General features: G+C 39.8%; 1 protein-coding gene and 2 long non-coding RNA genes across 3 annotated transcripts; 1 reads left to right on the forward strand and 2 right to left on the reverse strand.

Moving 5' to 3' along the window:
• Positions 1–305: 305 nt before the first annotated feature.
• On the reverse strand, positions 306–8,555 carry LOC134164114 (uncharacterized). The gene is made up of 3 exons (XR_009965000.1): positions 8,519–8,555; positions 6,680–6,759; positions 306–933 (listed from the first exon to the last, which is right to left on the reverse strand). It is a non-coding gene; the product is annotated as an uncharacterized LOC134164114 (long non-coding RNA).
• A 1,571-nt stretch (positions 8,556–10,126) lies between these two features.
• LOC134164124 (uncharacterized) lies at positions 10,127–15,268 on the forward strand. Its single transcript, XR_009965003.1, has 3 exons — positions 10,127–10,256; positions 10,550–10,609; positions 15,145–15,268. It is a non-coding gene; the product is annotated as an uncharacterized LOC134164124 (long non-coding RNA).
• A 1,814-nt stretch (positions 15,269–17,082) lies between these two features.
• LOC134164121 (cell cycle control protein 50C-like) lies at positions 17,083–25,996 on the reverse strand. Its single transcript, XM_062619563.1, is given in 9 exon segments — positions 17,083–17,158; positions 17,160–17,265; positions 18,180–18,386; positions 19,420–19,557; positions 21,412–21,502; positions 22,987–23,088; positions 24,343–24,413; positions 24,416–24,452; positions 25,228–25,996. Coding segments are annotated over 9 exon segments (1,041 nt in total). The 5' UTR covers positions 25,441–25,996.
• Between the last annotated feature and the right edge of the window lie 91 nt (positions 25,997–26,087).

A 26,087-nucleotide genomic window follows, 5' to 3' on the forward strand; every position in this document is an offset into this window, starting at 1 on the left:
CATACCTACTTAACACTTATAGTAAACTCTCTTCTCCAGTACTGGGCGACCACAGCTGTCTCATTGCAAGCTTGAAGAAACTCCTGCTCTGCTAAGACACATCAGATGTCTAAGACTTCAAAGGAATGCATACTTAGAATGGGTGATGCTGACCTGTGAGGACACTAGCACTAAAGAATTTTACCGTATACAGTAGTACAGTGAAAGTCACCTTTAGAAATTTTCTGTGCAAATTTTTCCTTAGATAAGTCTTAAAACAGTTATGGATAGTGTAATCAAGTATACCATGGTTCAGCTTTGAGACGCACAACAATCACTTTCATGAAACCAAATCATCAGTAACCAAATTCTGATTTTAAAATGACATACAAAGCTTGAAGCTGATGTCAGTTTTCGGCACAGCCAGAAGTTTATACCAAAAACTGTCTCTGCTGTCATGTAAAATGGAAAGAAACACTATTGTTTTGCATATGACACTGGAAGAAAGATTCCTACTTACATTCACATTTAAATGGCAGAAGACTAGAACAGCTTTTAAGTGTAGAATCTGCATGCTGAACGTACCTAGAGTAACTACACAAATGGCTCGATGGTCAAATTACAGTAGAATCACAGTCCACCTTAATAGTGTTGTGATTCTTTTGGCTTTTTTACCTTTGTAAGTAGCTTTAAGCAAGACAAAGTCTAAAAAAGTCAGGATGCAACTGAAGGAAGTGGAAATCCACAGGTCAGGTTTCACACTAATACAATGCCACAATATATAAAAATTATTTATAGACTATTATAAAATTTTACATTATTTTTGCAGTTCACTTGCCTTGCTCCTCAACATGCTGCAGCTTCACAGGGTTTTGGCACCAACGGTCAGAGTGCCAGAATCCATTTTGCTCAGGAAGGCTCCTTCATATGAACTATTCTACTACTTTAGTCTTTCTGAAACAAAGGAAAAAAAACAACCTTGGATTTTACTAGTAAAACAGAATCCATGCTTTATGCATCAAACATCTGATACACATCTAAACCAGTTGATACAAAGGTATGGACAGCTAATTAAAATATTCCCTTTCAGTCGCAGAAGGAGGTCTATCTCAGGCCATTCTGTAGTTTTACTTTATAACCTCTCAGAAGTAGATTCAAAAATACGGTCTGTATTGCTGTGCCTTCAGGAACTGCATGAAGATGATTTTTTTGTCTGTATCAAAAAAAAACCCAAAGGCAGCCTTGTAACTGAAAACAATGCTTTGTCACTTTACCCAGCTCTGAGGTAGACCATACCACTTATTTACTTGCATGTTTAATTACTTGCATGTTTAATTACTATAAGAAGAAATTGCCAAAAAGTAGGATCTGGTAATGAAATTAAGCTAATGCCCTTGTAAGGAAGAATGGTCAGACTTTTGTTTTAGTATCTTACCTGGAAAGCAGGATGCCCAGCAGCACAACTGCCTACTACTGCTGTGGCTTACTGGTACTTCCACAGTTAGTAGTGACCCATTCTCTGTGTCTGGAAACTGCCAGAACCCTGTTGTAGCATCTCCAGGCACAGGGAACACAAGGTGGGCTGTGCCACACTGCCTGGTCACCTTCCAGGACCAAAACAGGCACTCGGCACCACCACACACTCACTCAGGGAATCATGCAAAAGGTTTCATTTGCTACCACAAGAAGTTTCAGCAGTATAAAACCCACTACCTGTAATCAGTGGAAGATCTTGCACCAGTGATTACTTCATTTCACATCAAGCTAAAAAACAACTTTCAGCATTCATCTTACACTGCCTCTTGCACACTGGGAATTACTTTCTTATGGTTGCTACAAGTTCTTGCATTTTTTTTTCTGTTGTATCTGTAGAAGCATCGTTGCTGCTGTACACAATATTATAACACAGGTGTTAGTTCCCCCTGTAGAGGAGAAACTGCCTGTGGATGGAGCTTTTGTGTGGAAAAACTGTTAACTGATGGAAGTATTTTGCTGTGAAAGGACATTAGCTCTTAACATGTAAGATACCAAGATCTAATACATACAAAATATTCTCCAAGTATAAACACTTCAAAGAATGAAAACTAGAGCATGTGGAGAATTAGAGCTATTCTTTCCTAGAAAGTAGCTGAGGTTTCTGTTTTTCCAGAAATCCCTGACTATGAGAAAGCAAACCAGACACCTGAGCTGTTTCTCAGCATGAGCAGTCGTGATTCCACATTATTTTGCTTACATGGTATACATTCATGTATATCATGTTTCTTATGAATCTGCTCAGGAGAGGAGAGCAGGTGCAAAAAGGTTCAGTGGAACAACTGTCACAGTGCACAGTGTGACAGTTTTGAAAAGCTGGTCACGGTCCCTGGCCTGTCAATGACAGCAAGATTTCGCAGGCCTGTTTTCAGTGGAGGTTTGTAAGATGTAATTGTTTAAAGGGTAAACCTCATTTAAACAGTTAAATGACATTCCTTAGTTGCCAAAGTCATGTAAAGCTATCTGGCTTGCCTTTCATGAACTAAAAAGACAAGAGTTTTTGATGGCAATTATTAGGAACAAATAAGGAATGGCTACAAAGAAAACAGAGCAGACGGAATTTCAAATAATGAGGACCTTAACGTAGCAGGTTTTGTAGTTTAAGAAAATCAAAAGGCAGACAAGTTTCACACATACCTCTAAGAGGCAATAAAGTCATTAAGAGCCTGAGCAAATAAACCCAAAAGGGCAGTAATATTTTATACTCCCTCATACTTCAAAGGAAGCAAAAAACGAACCTTACTTTTTAACAGTCATCTCTGCCCATAATGAACTCAATGTAAAGGAAAAATGAAAATTGGACAAACCACTGAAAAACTCCTCAGTACAAGTAAAAGACCTTAAAACTGGTGTGGACCTTCGTACAAAACACACTATAAAGAAACTGACCAGAAAGAATAAGAACAAAGGCCTTTTACAATTATCTATGATTATCTGCATTTCAAATTCTACCATTCAAGCTAAGAAAGGGTGTGACAGAGACAACAGGCTCCATGCAGAGGAGCAGACAGGTACCACCACAGCACAGGTATGGCAGAGACTTTTCCTACAGGCTAGAGGGTGTGAAACCCAGGCAGCACTAAAACCAAGCCTAATAACTAAACTGAATCCTGACACACCACAAGAACACATGGGATTTATCAAGTCTACTTGTTTTGTCTGAACTTATGATTCTCTCCTCTTTAAGTTACTCTATTTATTTTTAATTGGAAAGCTTTTCTGCTCACTGCAAGTAGAGGTCCAGTGAAATCTATCACAAAGCCCCACCCCACAGTGAATCCTATCATAAAGCTATAGAATTTCCATGGGAATTGAAACAGGAACTTACAATTTACAGTCCCTGCAGTCTAGCAGATAACAGTGCCAGACAAACAGGAGTACATACAGATGTGAAAGTAGTACCTGTCTTAACTGGCATTTGATGTATTGTTCAATCTCATAACACGGAAATGAAAATGTCTGATTCACAGGAATCTTGCTGAGATTCAGGATTTGTTTTTAGCTCCTTCTGTGAACCCAAAGTAATATTCTATATCAGAAACAACAGCACTGTAAAACACACACACAAAAATAAACTCATCTGTGTATGTAAAACAGCGATCATAGAATATACTCAAGATTCATTCAGGATTGCATTTGCAGAACAAAAATTAGGATATTCTCCAGACTGAAATACAATACTGCAAACAAGCCTCTGCTTTATTTTTTTTCTTCAGGTTTTACAATGACAATTTTGGAACAAAAACCAAAAGGGGCAAAGACAATTAAATACCAAAGGACGTCCCTAAGCGTAATATAAAATATTAAAAGGTAATTTACTCCAGTGTCTCCTTCTGCCCAAGAAGACTGATTCACTGGGAGCAAAAATTTGCATATTTCAGTAAACCTCAAATAAATTTTTGTAACTTGAGGAGATTTCCCAGCCACAGTTTAATGCAACAGAAAAGCACTGTACTCGTCCAAGAACTCTTTAATGTAAAAAGGCAGCCAGAACAGGGTTTGCAGCTCTCAACTCATGTAAGAGCATTTTAGCTACAATTCCGGAAAGTCATCTTCCTTCAGACAAGCAAGCAAAAAGACCTCATGTTAACTGTCCTCAAAAAGTTTCTCAGCATCCTGTCTTAAGTCATACCTGGCACCATACACACCACAAAAATAAGCATGCACCATACGCTTAAAATATTCCATATTTGATCATACTGGATTAAACTGTCTTAAAACTATTCAAGACACAAAAATATTTCAGAGATTCTGACACTAATAATAGTTCTTTAGTCACTAGTGAAGAGCAGTTTTCCAGATACCAGAAGAGTCTGTCAATATAACACACTAAAAGCAAGCTCCCCCCTCCCCTCCTCCTGCATCCATGAAGTTTCTGAGGTTTCAAATAAGTGACATTTCTGATGACGACATCATAGAATCATAGAATAGAATCATGGAATAGTTAGGGTTGGAAAGGACCTTAAGATCATCAAGTTCCAACCCCCCTGCCGTGGGCAGGGACACCTCACGCTAAATCGTATCACCCAAGGCCGCGTCCAGCCTGGTCTTGAACACTGCCAGGGATGGAGCATTCACAACCTCCCTGGGCAACCCATTCCAGTGCCTCACCACCCTAACAGGAAAGAATTTCCTCCTTATATCCAACCTAAACTTCCCCTGTTTAAGTTTTAACCCATTACCCCTTGTCCTGTCACTACAGTCCCTAATGAAGAGTACCTCTCTAGCATCCCTATAGGCCCCCTTCAGATACTGGAAGGCTGCTATGAGGTCTCCACGCAGCCTTCTCTTCTCCAGGCTGAACAGCCCCAACTTCCTCAGCCTGTCCTCTCTCCCCACATCAGCCGGATCCCCAACATAATGTCAGGTCCCAGTTTTGCAACTAGGTTAATGCAGGACAGCATCCATATTAATTTTGGTGGGGCAAGGTCCAGCACACTGCTGGAGTAATTAGGTCTCGGAATCTGCCCAGACAATGTACGGGCAGGGGCTGAACTTAACAGCAGGCTTTGTTGTAACATCCACAAAGGATTTTGTGTGTGGTTTTGTTCTTTCTGGGTTTTTTAACCCTGCTTGCTAGATCCTGGTTGGTTATTATCATCACTCCTTCTTCTGTACCTATTTAACCATCAGTCCTGCCATTACTAGCCTGGACAGCCAGCTGCATAACATATTATTTTACATTCCTAGAGGTATTTATAAGCATGTATTACATAGCTGTAATAAACAGTGGGGCACTTGGTGAACACCAAACACTTAAATTACTCCTCCAGCACCATGGACTTCCAGAATTTTCAGAGCTGTCTTCCAACCCAGTTTTTTGGTAATCAAAGCAAACCACAATGAAGTGTCATTTTGACAGCTATCTTCATTTCCCAAAATTAAATGGGATCAAAATCCAATACTTTGATGTAAAGGAAAAAAACTTCAACATCTTAACAAAACTTCATTTCCTAACAGCAGATTAAAACCAAAGATACTTCAATTATGTTTTCATGGCAAAATAGAAATAATTTATGCTTCTACGCATATTTTATAGCATCTTTTTCAACACAGCAGGGGAAGATGAAACCATGTACACAAAGAACTGGTCTCTTACATAAAGCAAACAAAAAACAATGCTGATCATTAAACCAAACTTCTCTCATAAAACTAGACCACTGGCAGTACTCCCACTCCAAACAGTGGCAGATACTAAATTTGTCAGTATCAAGAAACTGATACCATTACTCATTCCTTTAACATTTTTTGCATCTGTATCACATTTTAAACTCATAATGAAACAGCCACGTGATATCCAGTACTAATAAAGCTGCCGCAAAAATGAGTTCCCACTGAGTTGACTTCAAAGACCAACTTGAAATACAACTATATTACTATTTTCAAAACTTATACATACTTCCAAATCTTTTTATAAGGCATGTGTATGCTTTGGTTAGCATTAAATAATTCCAATAATATTTTTTTTATAAGTCATGACACCAGCCCTCTAATACATTTTAAAAAATATACTCCCATACTCTCACAGCTGTAGAGATGATGCTATCAACTTTTCATCTTCTGGAATGCCCGCAGACTTTGGACACTAAGAGATTCTAATATATATTGGTATAGCGAATCATTTATTGGTATAGCTTATCTTTTCCCTTAACACCTATCTATCTGTGCATTTGAGACACTTATTTTTTGGTCAGTCTCCACCACCAATGACTTCTCTGATTTATCAGTCTGCAGGATCGGTGCCTAACAGTCCAAATGACTAGGTCCAGCTCTGTACCAGTTGAATCCTCCTCCACAAATGAGTTTAAAAAATCTCTCTAGAGATGAATGCCTTTGTCAGTTTAAAAAGAGAGGGGGTATGAGGAAGCTGCTTTCCTGTGAGAACAACACTATTATACTTTAAGGTGGGTGTTTTTAGGAAAAATTATCTAGTTACGAAATGTCAGATTTCTGCAGGATCTTGGATGCAGGACTTCTCAGAGCTGGCAGTCCGACACGTAAGAGTTCTGAGGAGCTGTATACACAATTTTGCACAATTTCAACAAGTTTTTTTCCTCTTTCATTTTTCATTGTAAGATATATTTGACAAATTCACTATTTTCAAGTTCTGAAATTCAAACATTAATATTTTCAGATCTTCATTCCTATAGTTAAAAAAAATGCTTACATGGCATTCCTCTTTGCTTGACTTCAGATGTTGAGTATAACCCCAGATGATTCGCATGTCTTCTAATGAAGAATCTTCATCTAGAACCAAACAGAAATTTAACAATTAAAAAAAAGTTAATTTTCTTTACCTGATCATTTACCTACAAACACATGCATGAAGAATGTATTTACAGTACTTGTTCATAGAGTTACACTTAGCTATATGCAGTTCTGTATCAAGATAGTATTATGAAGTTTTGCATAACAAAAACAAGCTGTGTATCTCTTATCACTTGGTGAAAAACAGCACATGAAACAGCATTTTTTTTTTTGTACAAACCAATTATATAAAAATACCACTGTTTTAACTGGGTTTTCTCTGGTACACCTGCAACCAGTTTTGCCATGAAATGAAGTTCATTTCTTCATAGCACTGACACCCCCTTGGAAATCAAAGAAGTGGATTCTATTACCAGCTATTTTGAGGCTAATTAGCAAAGAAAGACCTTGATTGTACAATCTAAATATGCAACAGTAAATACTTAAGAAAAAACCCTACTGAGTCATATGTTAAGCCTGAATTCTGAGGTTATTTCAGCTTTAAGCAATAAAATTTTTGCCTATATGTCCAGTGAGGTATTATTCAGCCCAGAATTTATTCCAAAAAGCATTTTACATTTATATTAAGTATTATTACAACACATTACTGCACATCTTTTTAATAACGTAACTATTTTCAGATGAAACCTGTATCCAAAAGGCCTCATAAAAATGTGAACCATTGACTTCCTGTCTTTTTTACTAGAGAAGGGAAGTGCTAATGCCTGGTAAATGCCAGGATCAATCTAGCATTTTCCTCTCAGACACTTTATGAATCAGTGAGGATCACACATTACGTGTGAACTGAACTGGAGGGAAGCTTATGTTTTTTAGGCTTGCAAAATGGAATTATTTCCCTAATTCAGTTCTACAAAAGAATAAATTGTGTTCAAATGTGCCTCTTCCATATAAAGGCATCCAAACCAGCTGAAATTGATGCAGACACGTTGACAGTGATGTAAATCTCAACCTGGAAAAGATCAGACAGGGTGCATCAACTAGGATGCATTTGTCACATCATATCACCTTGTGTTAGCTTTTTGTTTTGTTTTGTTTTGTTTTCAGTTTCCTAGTTCATGGGTGGCACTGGCAGAGAGTACTGGACTAGATGGACCCATTCAAGGCTAGGTTCATGTATGTTAACAGTTTTGCCCAGTGTCACCTGTGATCTGGGACTCTGGTCTTGATTTTGCAGTGACTGTGTGCACACAGAAGGCCCAAAACCCCCCTGTTTTCTGACCATACTAACAAATGCAAAAAGAAATAAAATGAAACTATACTCTGTTTACTCAGATGCAGCACTGAAGCAGGTTTGATGCAACACTAGGGTCACTTCTAAGGCTACGACTACCAGATTCCTGCACGGGAGACCTGCGAGCCCTGTACATACGTGCAAAGTGTTTAGCATCTTACAAGCGCTCTACAGCACGTTCAGCCCACGCCCAGCTGCCAATCGCGCAGGCAAAGGTAACATGCAGAAAGCACCACCAAAAGCACCAGCTTCAAAGCGCGCTTTCTGCATTCAGTTTGAGGCGGCAGCGCTTTCACAAATCGACGCCCCTAGAAAAGCCCACAGGAACTACGTTAAGGCCCTGGTGCTCAGCAGCTGCGAGCACCAGCCGGCCCCGGCCCGGCTGCACACACAGCTCAACCCTTCACCTGGGGATGGCGGCCGGCGGCACCGTCCCCTCGCCTCAGCCCGGCCCGGCCCGGCCCGGCGGAGCACAAGGGTCCCGCGCAGCCCCGCACCGCCCGTTACCGCTCCACACGACGATCACACGCTCCACCAACGAGCCCCACCCGTCCGAGGTACGCTGCCCCGCGGCCGTTGCCATGCAAGGCAAGTCCCGCCCTACCTCCAGCTCCTCAGGGCCCCATTGGCTGCAAAGAGCAACGCTCCTTCCGCCCGCTGCTCACCGATGGGCTCAGCTCCCCGCCTATCAGCACAAAAGCCAGGCTCCTGGCGGCGGGGCCGCGGCTGCGTCCCGCAGCTGGGCGGGCAGGGCATGGCCAGTTAACCAAAATAGACGCTCTGGTAAAACCGGCGAGAAGCAGGAGGGTGGCAGTAGACCCGACTGCCGGAAATGTGGCCGGGTTGTGCCAGAGGCACTAGCAACAGACAATCTGCAACTCACCGCTGACAGGCGGCAGCTGCAAGACACCCTGCTCCCTGCGGCGGTAACGGCCAGCCGTACCTCAGAGGAACGGAACGAATGCCACTTGCCCACAGCTCCTGCATTTAAGTCTTTAATCTGACAAAACCTACCTTGCAGGGAGGGACTAAAAAGATCCCAGTCTTTCCCACTGTGATGTCCGTCCCATTTAAGAAAGTGTAAGTTTTGGACAAGGCCAGCATCAACAAAATACCGTGTTTCCGAGTACGAGAGCAAGTGTTCTAGTACAGTGAAGTCTGAAGACCAAATACACTGAAGACTTGAATATGTAAGAATTGCCTTTTCCCATCAATTTCTAAGGAAATCGTGCTCTGCCTGCCTCTACGTCCCCCACAGTAACTTCTGAGTAACGTCTGGCTGAGGAAAACCTGCCAACCTGCCAATAATGTTACAAGTTTTATGAAACCAGAAGTGAACAAGAGAGAGTGCGGACAATGCTACAAACACACAGCTTAGGCTACCTACGTATAAGCCTCCTTGCTTAAGATCTGCTGGTCCACAAAAGAGATAAAGCCCAGGATCCAAAGTGGGGACAACTCCATTAACTTTGGTGTACTCCTGAAACTTTAAAATTATACCCCCGCCTGTAGGAAGGGCACATTCCCCCCCCCCCCCCCCCCCCCACTGATTTGAAGCCACTATAGGAAATAACCTTTCAACAGCTGAGAACACTTGAAATTACAGTTGACACGTTCATTTATTTGTATGACATGTCTACTATCACCTGTTAAGTAGGTAACAGAATTCCTGACAAGACAGTTTCAAGGCAAATCCAAATTAAAAAACTTAGCCTATTTACTTAAGCTGTATAATGTGAGACATTCCATTTAAATCAACTTTCTCTCCCTCCACACCCCCCACCCCCCCTCCAACCCTAAAATGATGAAAATGCCCAGCAGGCTTGTGTTCCATCTTCACATTTTCTTACCTCCTTTTGAAAAGCAACTCTTGACCTTTTTAGCTAAGACTTGGCTTTCCACTAGTTGCCTGGGGTGAAGTTATGAACTTATAAATCTGAATGATAAATTCCTCAAGCTACAGCCTAAAACCCATTGGCACAATTACAGTTTATACATTTGTTAAGCAATTCTTGCATTTAATTCACTTCATCAGTTAACAAAAATATGCAGAGATAAAATCCTATCCATAGCTTTAGCTCAACTTATCTCACCACCTTTGTTCACGATCAGTGCCTTCTTTTATGATTAACTGCAAAGCCAGAAGTGGCAGAGCATGAAGAATGCTTGTTCAAAGACTTTGTGATCACTGCTCAATCTCACATGAGCACTGGCAACAGTGAGCTTAAAACATGGGAATCTGACTGTAAGCGCTGGATTTTTTTTTTTTTTTTCTTTACTAAACTCAGCAAATAAAACCCTGTGCTTTGTTTTGCTCAGTCAAAACAGCCATGGCTGGCTCCAAAATTCCATGTGAAACCCACTGGTGTTTGTCAGTCCTGGGTTCTAATGGCCAACCTCCAGCCATGGTTTATGAGTCATCAGAAGACAACACAATGAAAGATTTTAGATGCAGAAACCCATCTGCTTTATAGGCTTCTAATTCTTGCAAGGTTTAGCTGATGACTCCCTGATTATTCTTTTATTTTTGCTTTTTAGTGACTTTAACTTAAAGTAACACTGCAGCAGCCAAAGCAACACACTGAGCAGAGGACCAAGGTAAGATCTGAAGCAAGGGCCCTCTTTCACAAAGTGACTGTACTTCAAAAGTCACTTACTGCTGAAATTCTGTTTGTAAATAAAATTCACAGGATCTGAACCAAGACAGATCAGCAAAAGCACTTGTGCCACCACCTGATTTCCCCATGGGCTGCTTTTCTTGTGACCGTATCTCATTTTGTCTGCTTCCAAAACAGACAAACTGCACACGGCACTACCCCAGTTCTTCCTGCTCCCTTACTTTTCTACACTTCCAGTTTAACTCTGCAGGCAACTCAGACCACTACATAGGTTGCAAGCAAGCACAAAGACGTCCTGGCAGGGGTAGCAAACTCCTTCTGGATGTCCCCCACACCTGGATGGCACAACGCAGGCCAGCAAACACTAGCCCATGCGGAAACTGCAACCAAATTACACAACTGCAAAACACCTTGCCACCCACCAGGATGAAGCACTGCTAGTGCCCTTCCTGAGCATCCAGCATTAAATCACTGCTTTGCCCAGCACTGGGGGACACGGTTCCCTTGTTCTCGATTTCTCGGCACATGCACTGCAGGGAGGAGTGTTGTTAACTGCAGATGTTATTATTGTCCTGAGCTGTTGTGAAGCCTCTCTGCACTGTCAAATAGCTGCCACATTTCACTTCAGAGGCAAGTGACAGTGGCTCAGTACACATTCCCCAGATGTTAACTTGTTATGACAACTGGGGCTATGGGCAGATACTACTTCCTCCCTTTTTAATTTAACCATTCTGGTTTGACACATTTCTTTTTCCAGTGTTTTCAGGTTCACTGTCACTAATAATACAGTCCATAGAAAGCCCAGGGATTCATATGAGTTATTTGAGAAACCTCAGGAACTTTTAACCCCATCTTAAACCCAGTATTATAACTGTGTTAACAAAGCTGTTAATGGAACAAACTGTTCATTACACAACATCATGGAGAAAAAGGCAAATAACTTTGGGTAGCTGGATCTGACACAGCAGAAAACCTCATTTTTTTCACAACTTTGTTTCAGTTTGAAAGGGATCATTTTAGGCACTTTAATGCAAAGAGACAATGGTAAAGTCTGTGGGAGTGTAACTAAATGGCATTTTTTCATCTTGTTTCATGCTATATGTTTGTCAACAGAGCACACAGTATATATGCAGTAGATACACAGATATTTTGATTACAGATGTCTGAAATAAAAGCTTTCCAGGGCATGAGCTGCCATTGTTCACCTATGGCAATTACCATTTGATATCATTTAAATATTGCCTCTACTTGCACTGGGCGGGTATCAGCCCAATTATCCTTCTCCTGTCCTGCTTGGCTATATGGGGAAAAGGAGAAAACTTTTTTCATGCACTCGCAAACATAAAAATCCAAACAAGCCCCACTCTTCCTGCCTGGCTTCCTATGGCCTGGGTAGAAAGCAGGACACATAGCAAACAATAAATGTTCCACAATTCCTCTTTTGCGAACAGGAGGCCACCAAAGCAAAGGCAGCTGCCCAAGGGACTCCCAGAGCATAACTAAGTTGTTCTTGGTATTGTAGGGAATAATGCAATTAGAGAGAATTGAGTCAAAACACCTTAGCTCGAAAACTATGCACCATAGTTCAGAGAGTGTGAACTTTCAATTGAAAACCAAGCAGTTTTTTTACTTAACTTGACTGCTCCCCAAAATCATATGGGTTTTCCAGACGCCATGTCAGGATGCACTGTCATCTTAAGCAGCTCAGCCAAATTCTTTTGCCCTGGTATCCAAGAGCAGAAGCAGCACTTTGCCCCTTTCACCATTCTCCCTCCTGGTGCAGTTACAGTTATTTTTTCAAACCAGCTCTGTCTCTCATACCATACTGCTCCAACTGAAGAAGACAGCATCTTCTTATCATGCAACAAGCAACTGCTTTCTCCTATTTTAGATCTAAACTTAAATCCAAACTTGTATGTAACCTCTCTTTACATTAACAAAACTTTCCAAGCTCTCCCTTCCCTGAAGTAAATTTTTGGTTTTACTTTTGTATCAGTTTGATTTCTCAAAAGAAGGAGAGAAAGCGTTTACACTGTAATGTGTTATTAAAATACAAGGCACCCCATCCAAACACTATTATTAATAACCTCCATGCAACACAGCTGTTTATATAAAACAGATGCAGCATGTAACCTATTTTTCCAGATTCTATAGGTCTGTGAGCATGCAAATCTCTTTCAGATGAAGGAGTCATCCTTTTCTTTTTAGATGAGATGACATAAGCAAATGTCTATGTTTAGAACATAGAAAAACCAACCAACACAGACAGATATGGCACGTATATGCATGAAACTGTAAACACTGAGGAATATTTGGAAAACTTCTGTAACTGAAGTGCTACTGAAATATCCTGTAACTCCTGCTTCACTTTTATGTCTCTCTATATAGATAAAGAATCCATTAATGAAATGCAATCCTAAATGAAGCTGACAAAAGTAGTACAACAGTTTTTGTTATTAACATACAGCACTCTCTTATACCTCCCTGTAATTTAGAAATGAGATTAACATAGCATGTAAGTTTTTCATAATGGATCTTTTCACCTTCAGATATTTTTGCCACTGTTAAAACTGAACTACAGAACTCTAGATGACAAAACACTGTCATCTTCAAAATTACAAATGGAAAAATGTATTAAAAAAACCAAAACAAACCACAGAAACTTACATAACATTTAGTTCACCTGTTTTAGTCCATATTTACCATGTAAATTTAGATTACTTCTACTAACAGGAATCCTTTGTCCAGTTTTCCGTTTATTAAATATAAATATATATATTTTATATATATATTTATATACATAAGAAAAAAAAACATAAAAATGTCCTTCTTTATCTGTTCTAGAAAAAAGATGGGGAAGAGAAAAAAACCCCACACTTTCTAGTACTTTAAGCATCCATTAATTTGAGTCCACCATACATAACACCCACTTCTGACATACATCCTTCTTTTTTTGAGTGAAGGAAATAGGCAAACTTCAAAGGGACTGAATATACAGCAATGATGCAATAGATGGCTTTAAGTAGCAGTAACAAAGGAAACAGCATTTTGCTTTGAAAGCAAAAAAGCATTTTTTTTTCAGTATTTTGCTATTTTCTGAAGTGCTGGCATCTGTAGGGAAGGGATTAAAAGACTTTAGTAATTCTGATATGCCAAAATAGTGTAAATAGTGACAATAAATCTTCTATGGCTTAGTGATGTAGCACTCACAGTGATGCTGTTGACCCACACTTCCGCACTTTCCAGGTACACCTCTTAATTTTTTTCAGCAATCTTAAACCCAGGCATCTTCGTACTGAATGGATAAGGCTACATATGTTGATCTCTCACAGAAAAAAGCACACTTACTATTGGTGGAAGTATGCTTGCTAGAGAAGCTAATTTAAAAATTCAATTTTGAAAGGTTTTACCAAAATCCTTTTTTTTTCTTTTGTACCGAAGATGCATAATCTTAATTCATAATATCCAATGTGTAAGGCAAAAGCAGTGCTGTGCCTAAGATGTAGTACTGGTCATGACACCCCATGTATTTTAAAAGCAATGTGTACCTCAGCAAAAGTGCAACATCTCTGGTTCCTTCATACCTCTGTTCTCCAAATCTTGGTATGTTTTCCCTGGTCAATTTGATCTAACAATTTCTTAATAAGCAGAATAGATGAATTCAAAGTCACACTGGATTTTGTCTAGAATCATGCCTCCTGCTGATATATCAGCAACTGACAAAAGGAAACAATCCCGACACATGCCACAGCAAAGAGCACAGCTTCTGCTATCATTCTGTTACGTTAGGCTGGTCCTCTTCTGTTTCAGCCCCTGCACAAGAGGTGGCAGCAGCAGTAGCGTAAAACAATCCAATAAACATTTCATATAGAATATTCCCCACAGTGGGCACTGAGGAGCACATCTACAACATTTTCTTGAAAAGGCAAGTTCATGCAAGCCCTGGCACAAGGGGCAGACCAGCCAACAGCATAGCCATAGCACTGGCACGAAAAGCACTGTACGGAGGTTGCTAAAACTTCTTTCCATGCTTCTGAGTAAGGCAGATTCCATCTGCTGGGAGCAGTTCATCTAAGGTGCTATTCCCGCTGCTCTGGTCTGGGCAGCATAATCCTGAATGATAAGGCAGAGTTACTCAGATTTAGCAACAGTAACTGCTACAGCTCAAGCAGCAGCTTCCAAGGACACTGTTCAGAGGGTACAAGAAAGATGTAAGATGTGTTTAAAGCTGTGGTAAGATGAAAAAGATGTTTGGCATTTATAAACAAAGGCTTTGATGATTTCAGGAATAACAGAAAGAAGATCTGTTTGAAGATATGTTTTTCCTGAGGAGGGGTTTGAAGACAATGCACATTTCAAGAGAACAGGTTCTTGCACAAACCTCTGGGAGATAATTGGCAAACTGTTAAGCACTACTTACTAGACTTTTCTAAACAGGATTCTTTTCTGGTAGACACTGACTCACTGAAATACATACATCATTATCCAGTCTTCTTTTACTAACATTTTTACTAGATACTTCATGAAGAATAAAATCAGTCACAATCACACTGTGACTTAACTTCTCAGATGACATAGCATTTCCTGAAAGGCAGTTTCTTGGAGGATTTAAAAGAAAAAAAAAAGGTGAAGAAAAAAACCCCACGAAACAACAAAAAACAGAGGTTCCTGTGGTCTGTTTGGAGCCAGAAATCCTAAATTCAGCTTTGGCAGCAACTCCCATCAGGGCTTTCCAGAGGGCTGCATGGGATTCCATTTTCAAAAGGACTTAAAAGTTTAGGAGCACGTCTCATTGTTAAAGTGATTTAGATTAATGAGCTGAAACATTGCGTCATGTGCTGCTTCATGCTCTGTTATGTCTAGCCCAGTGAGAAGTAGGGTTCTCCCACAACTCCTGACAGATTTAGATGTAAGGGTTTGAAATACTGGAACCTCGTTTCTTACGGCTTTCTGGTGGAGGTGACTAGCCCTGATCAGGAAAAGTAGATAACACTCACCAGCAGGTCAGCATAAACATTAATGAAGCAAGAGTGTATTAGCAGGCCAGGCTGTAAACTTCTGTTGCTCATGGCACAACTACGAATCAGAGATTAATGGAAACAGTACCTGCTGTGGCTGCAAAGAGATTCACCAGAGGCCATTTGTGAAAGGTCACAAGCTCCCAAGTGTTCGAGACGCTTTTAAAAGCAGATGTGGGTGCCCTTGACAGTGGCTCACAAACTGTGTGCCACATTCCCTTCTCTTGTTCTAGTCTGTGATTTTTATTTGGTTTAGTATGGAGATTTTTCTTAGGGGAGAATGAAGTAAGGCACGCAGAATTCTTATCAAAGAATAAATTAAAAGTTTTTTATTCTATTTGCACTTTTGCAACAGACATATTATTTAAAAAAAAATCAGATGTACCACAGTATACTTGACCTGAATGCTTCAGTGCTGTTTCTACATTTTGTGAGAGACTGGAAATAACTCCTAGATGTATAACATTTTGACCATGAAACATGAAAACTTGTAAGCCTATTCATTAGCTGCAGTGTTTACTTTCTGAATATTGTCAGATCTTCTGATGCTTTGTTTTCTGTTGACAATAAGTCACTACACCACAGAAATGGGGGCTTGAAAGGGAAAAGGATACGTAAGAGTCTGAACTTTTGTGTGGAAGGATTGAGTAAGTAGGAGTGCAACCATGGCCTAAGTGTTACATTAGGTAAATGTTTCTGTTAAAATATTTAGTATTAAAGGAGATTTTAATTTAAACTTCCCATTTAATCATAATTCAAATTGTTAAGTCAGTGTTTTAATGCCCTCTAGCTTTGCAGGTTAGCCTCAGTACCTAGGTAAAACCAATAAATAGGGTTTAAACAAACTCGAAACTCTTAAAAAATGTCCTGTATTCAGTCATTACTCAGGTATCAAACTGTGATGAATATGCTGTGCTAAATCAGTTGCTTTTTCAGGATAGCTGAAAAAGGTATATAAAACCTAAGCCAAGCCAGTCAGCCCACATGTGGCCAACAAACAGATTTTAGCACGGAGTTCTACCTGCTCAAGCTTTTTGTTGTATCAAGACCACACTTTCTACCCATTCAAAGCTCCATTTAAGTCAAAAGAAATACTTTCTGAATTAAGGGCTGAGAAATGCATACAGACCCTTACTTCCAGCCAGACATTAGTACCACATAATTTCTTTGCCATTGCAATTTCAACCCACCATACTATCTGTTGACTTAAGTCCATCTCACTACCAGTTTCCTAGGAGCACATATAGATTATAGTAAGAATGCAGCCTCAGGTAAGTTTGGTTCTGGATGATGGAATAGCCCTCAATTTGCCTATGTTCACCAAAACTGTCTCTGAAAGAAATCCATCACTCAGGGGAAAGAATGAAAGGTCAGCGCTGCATGTTCCTCTCTCACAGCACACCTTTGCCTTTGTTCAGAAAGCTAGGGAACCTTACTACTGAAAGTATGATTTCTGTTTTCTGAGCTTTAAGTGGGTAGCAGTTGTGACAAAACCTGCCAGGGTTGCTGCTGCCAGAAACCACATAGGCAATTCCCAGGAATGGGTTACTTCCTCCACTCCATACCACAGTTGAAAGAATCACATGCTTCCTTGCCTTGAATTTGGTAACAGGGAAATCCGATAGAAGGATGTTAAGGTTTCACTAATGAAGTTTACATTATTTCCAGGAGAAGAAGTGGTAGTAAAGTGCTAAAAGCCCTTTCCAAGGCATAAACAGCTTGGAGATAAGCATTTGCTGCAAAAATTCTTGTAACTGATCTGTGATGTCTCTGCTATTCTGGGCCCAAAACTCTGTAGCAGCTGGTGGTAAGAAAGCCAGTTATTTTAAACATAGTCTCTGTATGAACATGGAAATACTTTTTTTTTTTAACATTATAAATTCCAGTTTCATAATTTATGTAACTGGTATTGTGTTAATTTCTATGAAAACCCAGCTGAAAATTAGCCTTTTTGGCAGCTTAGCATGATGACTGGAACTAGATGATCTTTCAAGTCCCTTCCAACCCAAACAACTAGATAATGATGGTGATCCACATATTCTCATTGAGGGGAAGTGCTCACCTCTACCTAATATATTATCTACCCAAAATGTTGTATTTTACCTTACATCTCTCCACATGGGAACTTTCAGAACAAAAATGTGCTATAGTACTTAAAATCATAGCTCTAGTGGCTGAGACAGAAATTTATAATCATCTTGACATAACTACTGCTGACAAAATAAGTGTTTTAATTGGAAAAGTTTGTGCTGTTTAGAGCGAGAGTGCACTTTCAGCAGCACAAAAGTTCCTGTCAGTAGGTGGACCAAATCCAAAAGCCCAAAGTCATATGCTCCCATTTGATAACATGTCCTAGCTCCATCTGCACAGGCGAAAGAAAATCTATTTATAGTGTCTCATCACCTTAAAAACTAGGTCTTGTCACAGTGACTTAGTCTGGGATGTTTCTCTCAGTTTCTTTGCTGTTTTACTATATAAATACCATCCACTTCCATCTTGTAACTAATAGTCTTGGATAACATGAAAGGATACTGTAAGAAATATGAAAAGTGTAATTCCCCACTGGGAGGCCATCTGTAAACTGCCTTATCCGTCTGACACAATGATAAAGATTTCTGAAGGTAGCAAAGGCTGACACTCGCATCCAGATAATGAAGTCGTCATTTATGTAACCGTTCTTTTCATCTTCCTCGTCTAAAAAATATACTGGCTTCTGCCAGTAAGGAGGTCTTGATGTCCCTGACAAAAAAAGGAAAGAAACCAGGAAAGACAGGCTGTCAGTCACTGGTGACTTCTGGGCCTTCTCACAACCAACACAGGATATGAAATATGAAGGAGACACAGGACACTGTCCGATACTGAAGAATTATATATGCTAGATAAATTTTCAACCAAACATTTCACTCACCTCAAACATGAATGAACAGAGTTTACCAGTACCCAGGGGTTGCTACACATCAGAAACTTTAAGCTCAGGAAAAACAAAGTTCCTTCCACAAATGAAAATACTGTTTATTCTGGATTCTTGCCTCTTCAGCAAGCAACATGCTCTCTATAATGAGGAGCTTGCCTTCATTTTTGTACTTTAATTTATACCTGTACAACCAGAAATGCACCTTTCTGCAGTCTAATGGCAGAGATTATGCTATTTAGAGTCTGTCATATGAAAACTTAGATAATTAACTCTTGCATATGGCACTGTGCACAGTACTGCCCTGATCCACAACAGGAAGCTTTTGGCTGCACTTCAATACAGATCAACCATAAGAAGGCAACAGCTATGAAACAGCTGTTTTAAAGAACTAGTGATGAAGGCAGTCCCACTTGTCTAACAACTGCCTAAGAATCTGCAAAGACATGAAGATGTGACACACAATTCTCCTTCATTGATGTTTTCAATAGGAAAAAAATAAAGTGGACTGCAGCCTTTCTTTTCCTGAACAGATTATGCATTACAAGAAACTGTACAGAAGGGTGTTGACATGGGGTAACTTCAGTCATCTGAAACCACTTTCTTCCAGTTCTGCGGTCAGTGATGAAAAAAAAATAGCATAAAATAGAATAAAAATTCTATGGTCAGTGATTAAAAAAAAAGTGATATTTTGGTTAAGTCTGTCTTCTGCTGTCAGTCACCCTCTAAAGCTGCTTCTCCAAACTGCTTTGGGAAGCACTTCTCCCAAAGGCAACATCTCAGAATGGGAGACCCTCACACAGGGGAGAAGGGGTAGGGAAGCCATTGAAAAATAAGGAATACCAGTGGAACCATTCTTACCTGGAAATGCAGAAGAGAGATTGTATGATTTTGGATTGCAAAATTTCACATTTTTATCTGTCCACCAGCTGTTTCCAGTCTTCAGCAGTGGTACTTGAATAACAGATGAGTTAAGATTGTAAAAAAGATCAACAGTATCTGTAGGAAATACAAGAAACAATATGTCTGAGTAAAGGACAGTCATTCTAATTGCCAGCATCAATAACAAAAACTGTCACACTGAAGTATCTTTCAAGTGAATAAAAAAATTAAAAAAAATAAAATGGTCTTTAACCATGATATCCCTGTTTCGGTGGGCAAAAAGCTCTTGTTTTTATCCATTATATTTTCCTACTTAGATTAGTTTAACGTAAGTCAAAAACATTATAGGCCTCATTAACATCTATGCAAACACTCAGGCACCCAATGAGATGACAGGCAGGGATAGCTGGATGATACAGATGGCAAGTGGCTGCTTTTTAGGAAACATGAAAACCACAACTCAACTCCACAAGCATCAATTATTTTAATTTTTTTTTTATCCTGCTACAAAAGCTGTGTCATGCAGCTCCTTCAGGCTCAGACATGCTCTTCTGAGTAAGTGATCATTCTGTGTACTACTACCTCCCCAGCTGTTTGCCTCTAGTTTACTAAGAGCAGTTGCAATTCTCTGAGCCTCTGCCTGCTTATCTGCTTGTCTGACTGCTCTCTTTACTGCTAGCTTTGAAAACCTTGAAAACCTTTCTCACAGCATGAACTTGGATATCTTCCTCATTTTACAAAACAGTATAACAGAGCAATTAGACAACTAGCAAAGACATCAAAAGTGAATGGGAAGCATCCTCTTTTACAGCAGAGGGACAGAAATGAACCACCAGAGCAGGATTCAGACATCAGCCCCTTCCCGCACATCACCAGCAGCCAGAACCTTTCATCACACTGTGCACCAAGGACAGATGCAAGGCAGACACTGAGAAGTTTACCCTCAGCATTTTAAAATCTTAATATCCCTAGTTCTCTGAGGGAGCATTCTGTCCTGCGGCCAGGGCTCCAGAACACTGTGGGCTGCAGGAAGGTAGCTCTGCTGGCCTAGGTCTGGGCCCAGACCAGTGAATCAGACCTCCAGAGGAGTAGGTGGGTAGGCAGATGAAGATCAAAAGGATCTAGAAGTTACCGAACACAGCTGCTCTTCACAACTGCTCTGGTGTGGGTGGGCTCAGCTGCTTGAGAACAGCTGCTGCATTGTCAAAAACTGCTGCATGGAAGAGGTCACACACAAAAAAAAAAACCAAAACAGGGAGGGGCAGATAAAAAGGGTGGGGTAAGTGAGAAAAGTCTGTAGACATTTTTTGTCTCCTTTCATCCCAAAGAAATCCATTCTGAAATCTGCCAGTATTCATGGCTAAGAGCCCTCTGCATTTCAGCTTAAATGTACTCAATAGGCAGGTGATGTCCATAAAGTTACTATAAATAAGATCAAACATGGGATCAAATTAAGTAAGACTATGTATGCTTCCAGCATTCAAAGAACAAAATGCAACTATGCAGATCTAAAGATCCAAACCAATGTGAAGAATATGTCACATCCTTCTAAGCACTTCCCACAGGGGTGTGCTTAGAAGGATGCACAGGCTTAGTGCCTGTGGGAAAGTAGAATATGGACTCTCCATCACTACACAAGAATGTGGTTTTTTTTTAGCAAGGAAGTACACTAAATCACCATTCCTTATTTCACCAGGGACTCAGTTCCTCAGTCCTGGCATATATTCACATTGAGGAGGGCCTTACTAAATGAAAAATCTTTCTCAGTTTCAAAATGAGGGGCAAGTTATCAAGCAGAAGGAAGGAGAGCCCCCTGTTCACTACAGTAGCACTGCTAAGCAAAACTAGTGGAAGAAAGACAGATTTTGCAATATCAGGATTCAGCTGGATTGGGGTAATGAAACAGTTTTAAGTGTTAAGTAAGTGTAACTTAAGTTTTAAGTAAGGCAGATGTGGAAGGAACCTACTTACCATTGAACATGCTGTTGGCAGTAGCGCCGCATGGAGCCATGGCTGTCCCATTTTGGTAGGTTGTGAAGGGCATGCAGTAACTATTCTCAATCTGCATTCAAGGTCACAAAACAATCAGGCACAGAACCTGGAGGTTTTGATGTAGTTTGGCGGTGTTACTGTTCTCCTCCCATTCCTTCTCCTGAAATGCCACTGAATAATTAACTCTCCAGCCCATTTTGGTCACATCAGAGATACATCCAAATGAATATGTTGATGACACCTTCTGTGCTACACCACTGTACATAAACCCAAAGTCTTCACCAAATTCTGCTGTGGACTTGCCATCTCCAGACTACAAAAACTCATTTTTGGATCTGCTACTGTAACACAGCTACAATTAAAAATGTTCCAGTGAAGCTCTGGCTTACCCTTGAACATTTTATTTTTTGTTCTTTTTAAATTTCACCTGGGCTGCTGCAGTGGTGCAGAACAGCAGATACAGTTAGCCACATTACTGCAGTTCTATGTAGGGAAATCTTGACGTATGAAGATAGAGCTTGAGAAACAAAAGCCCATCTCAAATTTAACACATCTCTCCTATCCCAGTTCATGAGAAACTATAAATCTGCATGTTTAAATGCAGAAACATTTTCAATTAACTCTAAAAAGCTGTGTATCTGATTGGTACAAAAGCCCATCTCAAATTTAACACATCTCTCCTATCCCAGTTCATGAGAAACTATAAATCTGCATGTTTAAATGCAGAAACATTTTCAATTAACTCTAAAAAGCTGTGTATCTGATTGGTACAAAAGCCAGAAGTGGTTGCACCTGGGTGCAAACAAGCTGACTGGACACCTGGAGAAACAGATTTTAGGGAACATGTCTTGAGAGTTACAAGAGGCCTTTTATAGAAATGATAGATTGTTATGGCATAATCATTACATGTACTGGGAGGACGTGTGTGGAATGTGTGTATATAAATGCTGCTTTTAAGCCAAAGAAAACATGTTTTAGATTTGTAAGTAAAAAACCTGAATGCAATGACTGCATTCTCCAATTTTCTTATGCAGGCCTGTTGCAGGTGATGCTGTCTAGCCTCCTTTTTAGACCTCTAAGTTGCATTCTTAGAATGCTACATGATCTGCTATTTCACCATACACCTTTTCCTGTTCCTTGTTCACTTCCAAAGCCAGATGGCAAACTGGAAGACTCAGAATAATTTAATTCCCTAACCTTATAGTAGAAGCACAGCTTAAAACACTTCTGGCTAAGACAACTGAAAACACCAGGAGAAGGTTTATTTTGTAAAGACAATGTCCTTTTAGTTAGCATCCCTACAAGGTGCAGGTTTGAGAAATGCAACACTGGACTGACACCTTTTATTTATCCTCTCATTTTTCTTCTCTTTCTTACTTATTAGACATAATGGCCCTAACAATCACAGAAGCAGAGACCAAACACAGAAAAATTCTGTACCTTATTATTTATTATTCCTGAGAGGCATCTTAACACACAGTTACACATAGTTAGCTGTATGGTCAAAGATGCACCTGATAGAAATACTGCAGATCTCATAATATAAAGAAGAAAATTTACATTTCGACCCAACAATTGTGCATCACTTCTTGATATCACATATCGACGGTGATTTTGGTAGAAGTTTTGGAGCCCATACTACATAAAAACATCACCCTAGAATTTAAGAATATATCCCCTCAATAAGACGACTTCATGCTGACAAAGAGAAATCCTATTACTTGCTAAAAAAGAGAGGGCAAGAGAGCACTCAGTTAATATTTAAGTGCTGGTAACTTCATGCTAAGCAATTACTTCAGTGGACACCGGCTACAATCTAGTCTTTATCCTAATTAAAAGTTCTGTTATTTTGGCACAAAATTAAACTTACTTTAAACCACCAAATGAAACCTAAAATAAAAATGCTTGATTATTACTTTATTCAAGATGGCACGGCTGGCCATGAATCTGCAATGACTGAATAATTTCATGGAGACAAGACACTTCTTTTCCATAGAACAAGATGCACAAAAAACTTCAAAAAGCACCCATTAGCTCTTAATTCCTTCAGGTTTTTTGAAAAATAAAGATGCCTCTCATCAATTATTTGAACCCTTTGGGACGTTTAGTGCTGTGATTCAAAGGAGAATCTAGGCAGCCAAATACAATCAGTAAAGAGGATTATTAAACTATTAAAAACTTTACTAATTTAAATAAACTTCTAATCATCAATATAATCTGTAGAATTACAGAGTATTTCAACAGCCTCTTCAGTACTGAAGAACCAACCCTAAAGTGACTTTACAACTTAAACTGCATTGTAATTTTAAGTGATCATTTAGGTATTACTAAGCATAAGATCTCTTTGGTGGAACATGAAGCATTTTAACAGTGTCAGAAACATGCCCCAGTAGGTTAGGACAGGAAATGAAGGATACTTTTCCCAAAAGAAACTGCAGAATCACATTGCTAGACTTGAATTATTTCAAGGACCTTGGGGATTAACAGCATAGCCTTCATAAAAAAGATGACAGGGATTTACTGATGACAGGTGGTCAGAGCTTCAGATTTCCTTCTCATTTGACAGCTCAGTGCAGCAACAGCTAACCCCAGGCAAAAGGGAACTGTTTGCTACTCAGAGGGATATTGAGATACGTGACCTCCACAAATACCATTTCCTTCATCCCCATCTTCTCCTTGGACATCTCCCAACCACGGACACAGTTAACCTGATCATGTTCATTTTTAACAAGTACCAAGATGAACAGAAAAGGCAAAGGTGTACAATTTTGAGTATTTCATGTTTTTAAAAAGTACAAATAAAATCTGGTCAAGGAGCTCTACACAGCAGGAGTGGTATATTTTCTCATATAGGGATATAAGTAATGGGAGGTACTAATCAACTTGAATTGGCTTCTTGCATCCACTTACCAATATATCTTCCTTTAGCGTGAAATTAACAGAACAGCGGCATTCCTTATTCTAATTAGATGAATTTTCAGGAGTTTTGAACAATCTGAGCATTTATCTGAATAATCAATCTGTCAGAGACATGAACAAGCAGAGGTATTGTAATAAAGGACATGCACATAGGAAAAGGTTAATGTTTTAGCTCCAAGCCTTTTCAGAACAGTTTTCTTCCAAGTGACTCTGGACTGCCAAAACATTGTTAAAAACCAACAGCAGAGAATCAGGACTTGGCCTCAATGAACATTCACAAATTTTATTCCTAGTGTAAAGATGTTTTAAAGCCTTTTGATGACTGCTGCAGAACCTTCACGGTTTCTCCTCCACAAAAGAATGCTGAGTGAAGAACACTTCTGCAGCTTTGTCTGGCTGACCAAGTAATGCTTGACAATTGCCCACGTGCACTATGGCCCACCCCGCTCAAACAGCCTGGATTTAGTGCTGAGTGTTGGCTCCAGCCACCACAGGTCTAACCAACATTGCCTCCAGGCAGCATTTAAACATCAGATCTCAATGCATTTTAAGATTTTGCCACATCAAACACTTAAGTTCCTCTAATATCAAACACTATCAAAGGGATTAGCATATTTTTCTTCAAAAAAAACCAGGAAATAATAGCAACATTTCAAATATTACCAGCAGGGTCAGAAATTACCACCCATATTTTAGAGATTACCACCCAGTCAACCACTCAATGCTGAGACTTTGTCACATGCTGCTGGACATGTATCCAAGGCATAAAGCCACTGCTGCCATCTTTATCTAGAAGCAAAAATACAAAGCTTTTTTCCTCTAAATGTGGCCCAGTTTCCTCTTCATAGCATGCTAAGAACATAACCCCTAACAAACCTGGATTTCTCTGATGCTGTTTGCAGACAATATGAGGCAGACTCCCACAGAGAAGCAGAACATGCCTGTGAGAAAGAAGGTGGAGAGCACAGCCATGATGGTAAGCTGGGGCTTCCAAGCTGGTAGTCTCTGTTGTCCGAACGCACTGTTATCCAGACACCTGGAAGGACATGCTTCTCCTCCTTGCTGGAGAAAGCTCGTCTTGTTTTTCATTTTCTTCTTGGTGAGAGGAAGAAGTAATACGCTGGAGAGTGTTTAGGCTGAGATACTGTCCTTACTGTTGCAGGACTGTACTGTTTGTTCAAACCTGCATTATGGCCAGGAATTACTTATTAACTGGATCTCTGTCCTTCTCATTTTCTACAGTTGTGCCTGGATCCCCATAATCAGCTTGTACCAATCAAATGACTGTACTTTGGTCAGGGTGTCCATCTTATGCATACTGGAAAAGCCTTAAATATATTCTTCCTGGTCCACAATTCAGTAGGATTTGTTACATCTTATTAATTTTTCAGCTATACTGGAATTTCACTGTAATCTCTCTTCACTTCCATAGCTGCCCAGCTAACAGGCATAGCATACAATGAAAGGAGCTCTACGCTAATTTCACGGGATGCCACTGGGGAGGACTGCAGGTGCTAAAACAGCACTGGACAGAAAACATTGTTTTGGAAGACTGAATAAATCAATTTTCTTAACTTACTACACTCAATGCTGCTGATTCAGATACAATTAAAAGTTGTAAAAAGGTTACACGTTCTTTATCACAAAAGGGCAACTCATTCTCAAAACATCTAATTTGGATCAATGGCTTTCCAAGATGCTGATGATTTGCTCACCTCTATACATCTTGTCCTCTG

This window comes from Pezoporus occidentalis, unplaced genomic scaffold (assembly GCF_034315485.1).
Source record: "Pezoporus occidentalis ecotype Australia unplaced genomic scaffold, CSIRO_AGI_Poc_V1 ctg211, whole genome shotgun sequence".
NCBI classification, from domain to species: domain Eukaryota; kingdom Metazoa; phylum Chordata; class Aves; order Psittaciformes; family Psittacidae; genus Pezoporus; species Pezoporus occidentalis.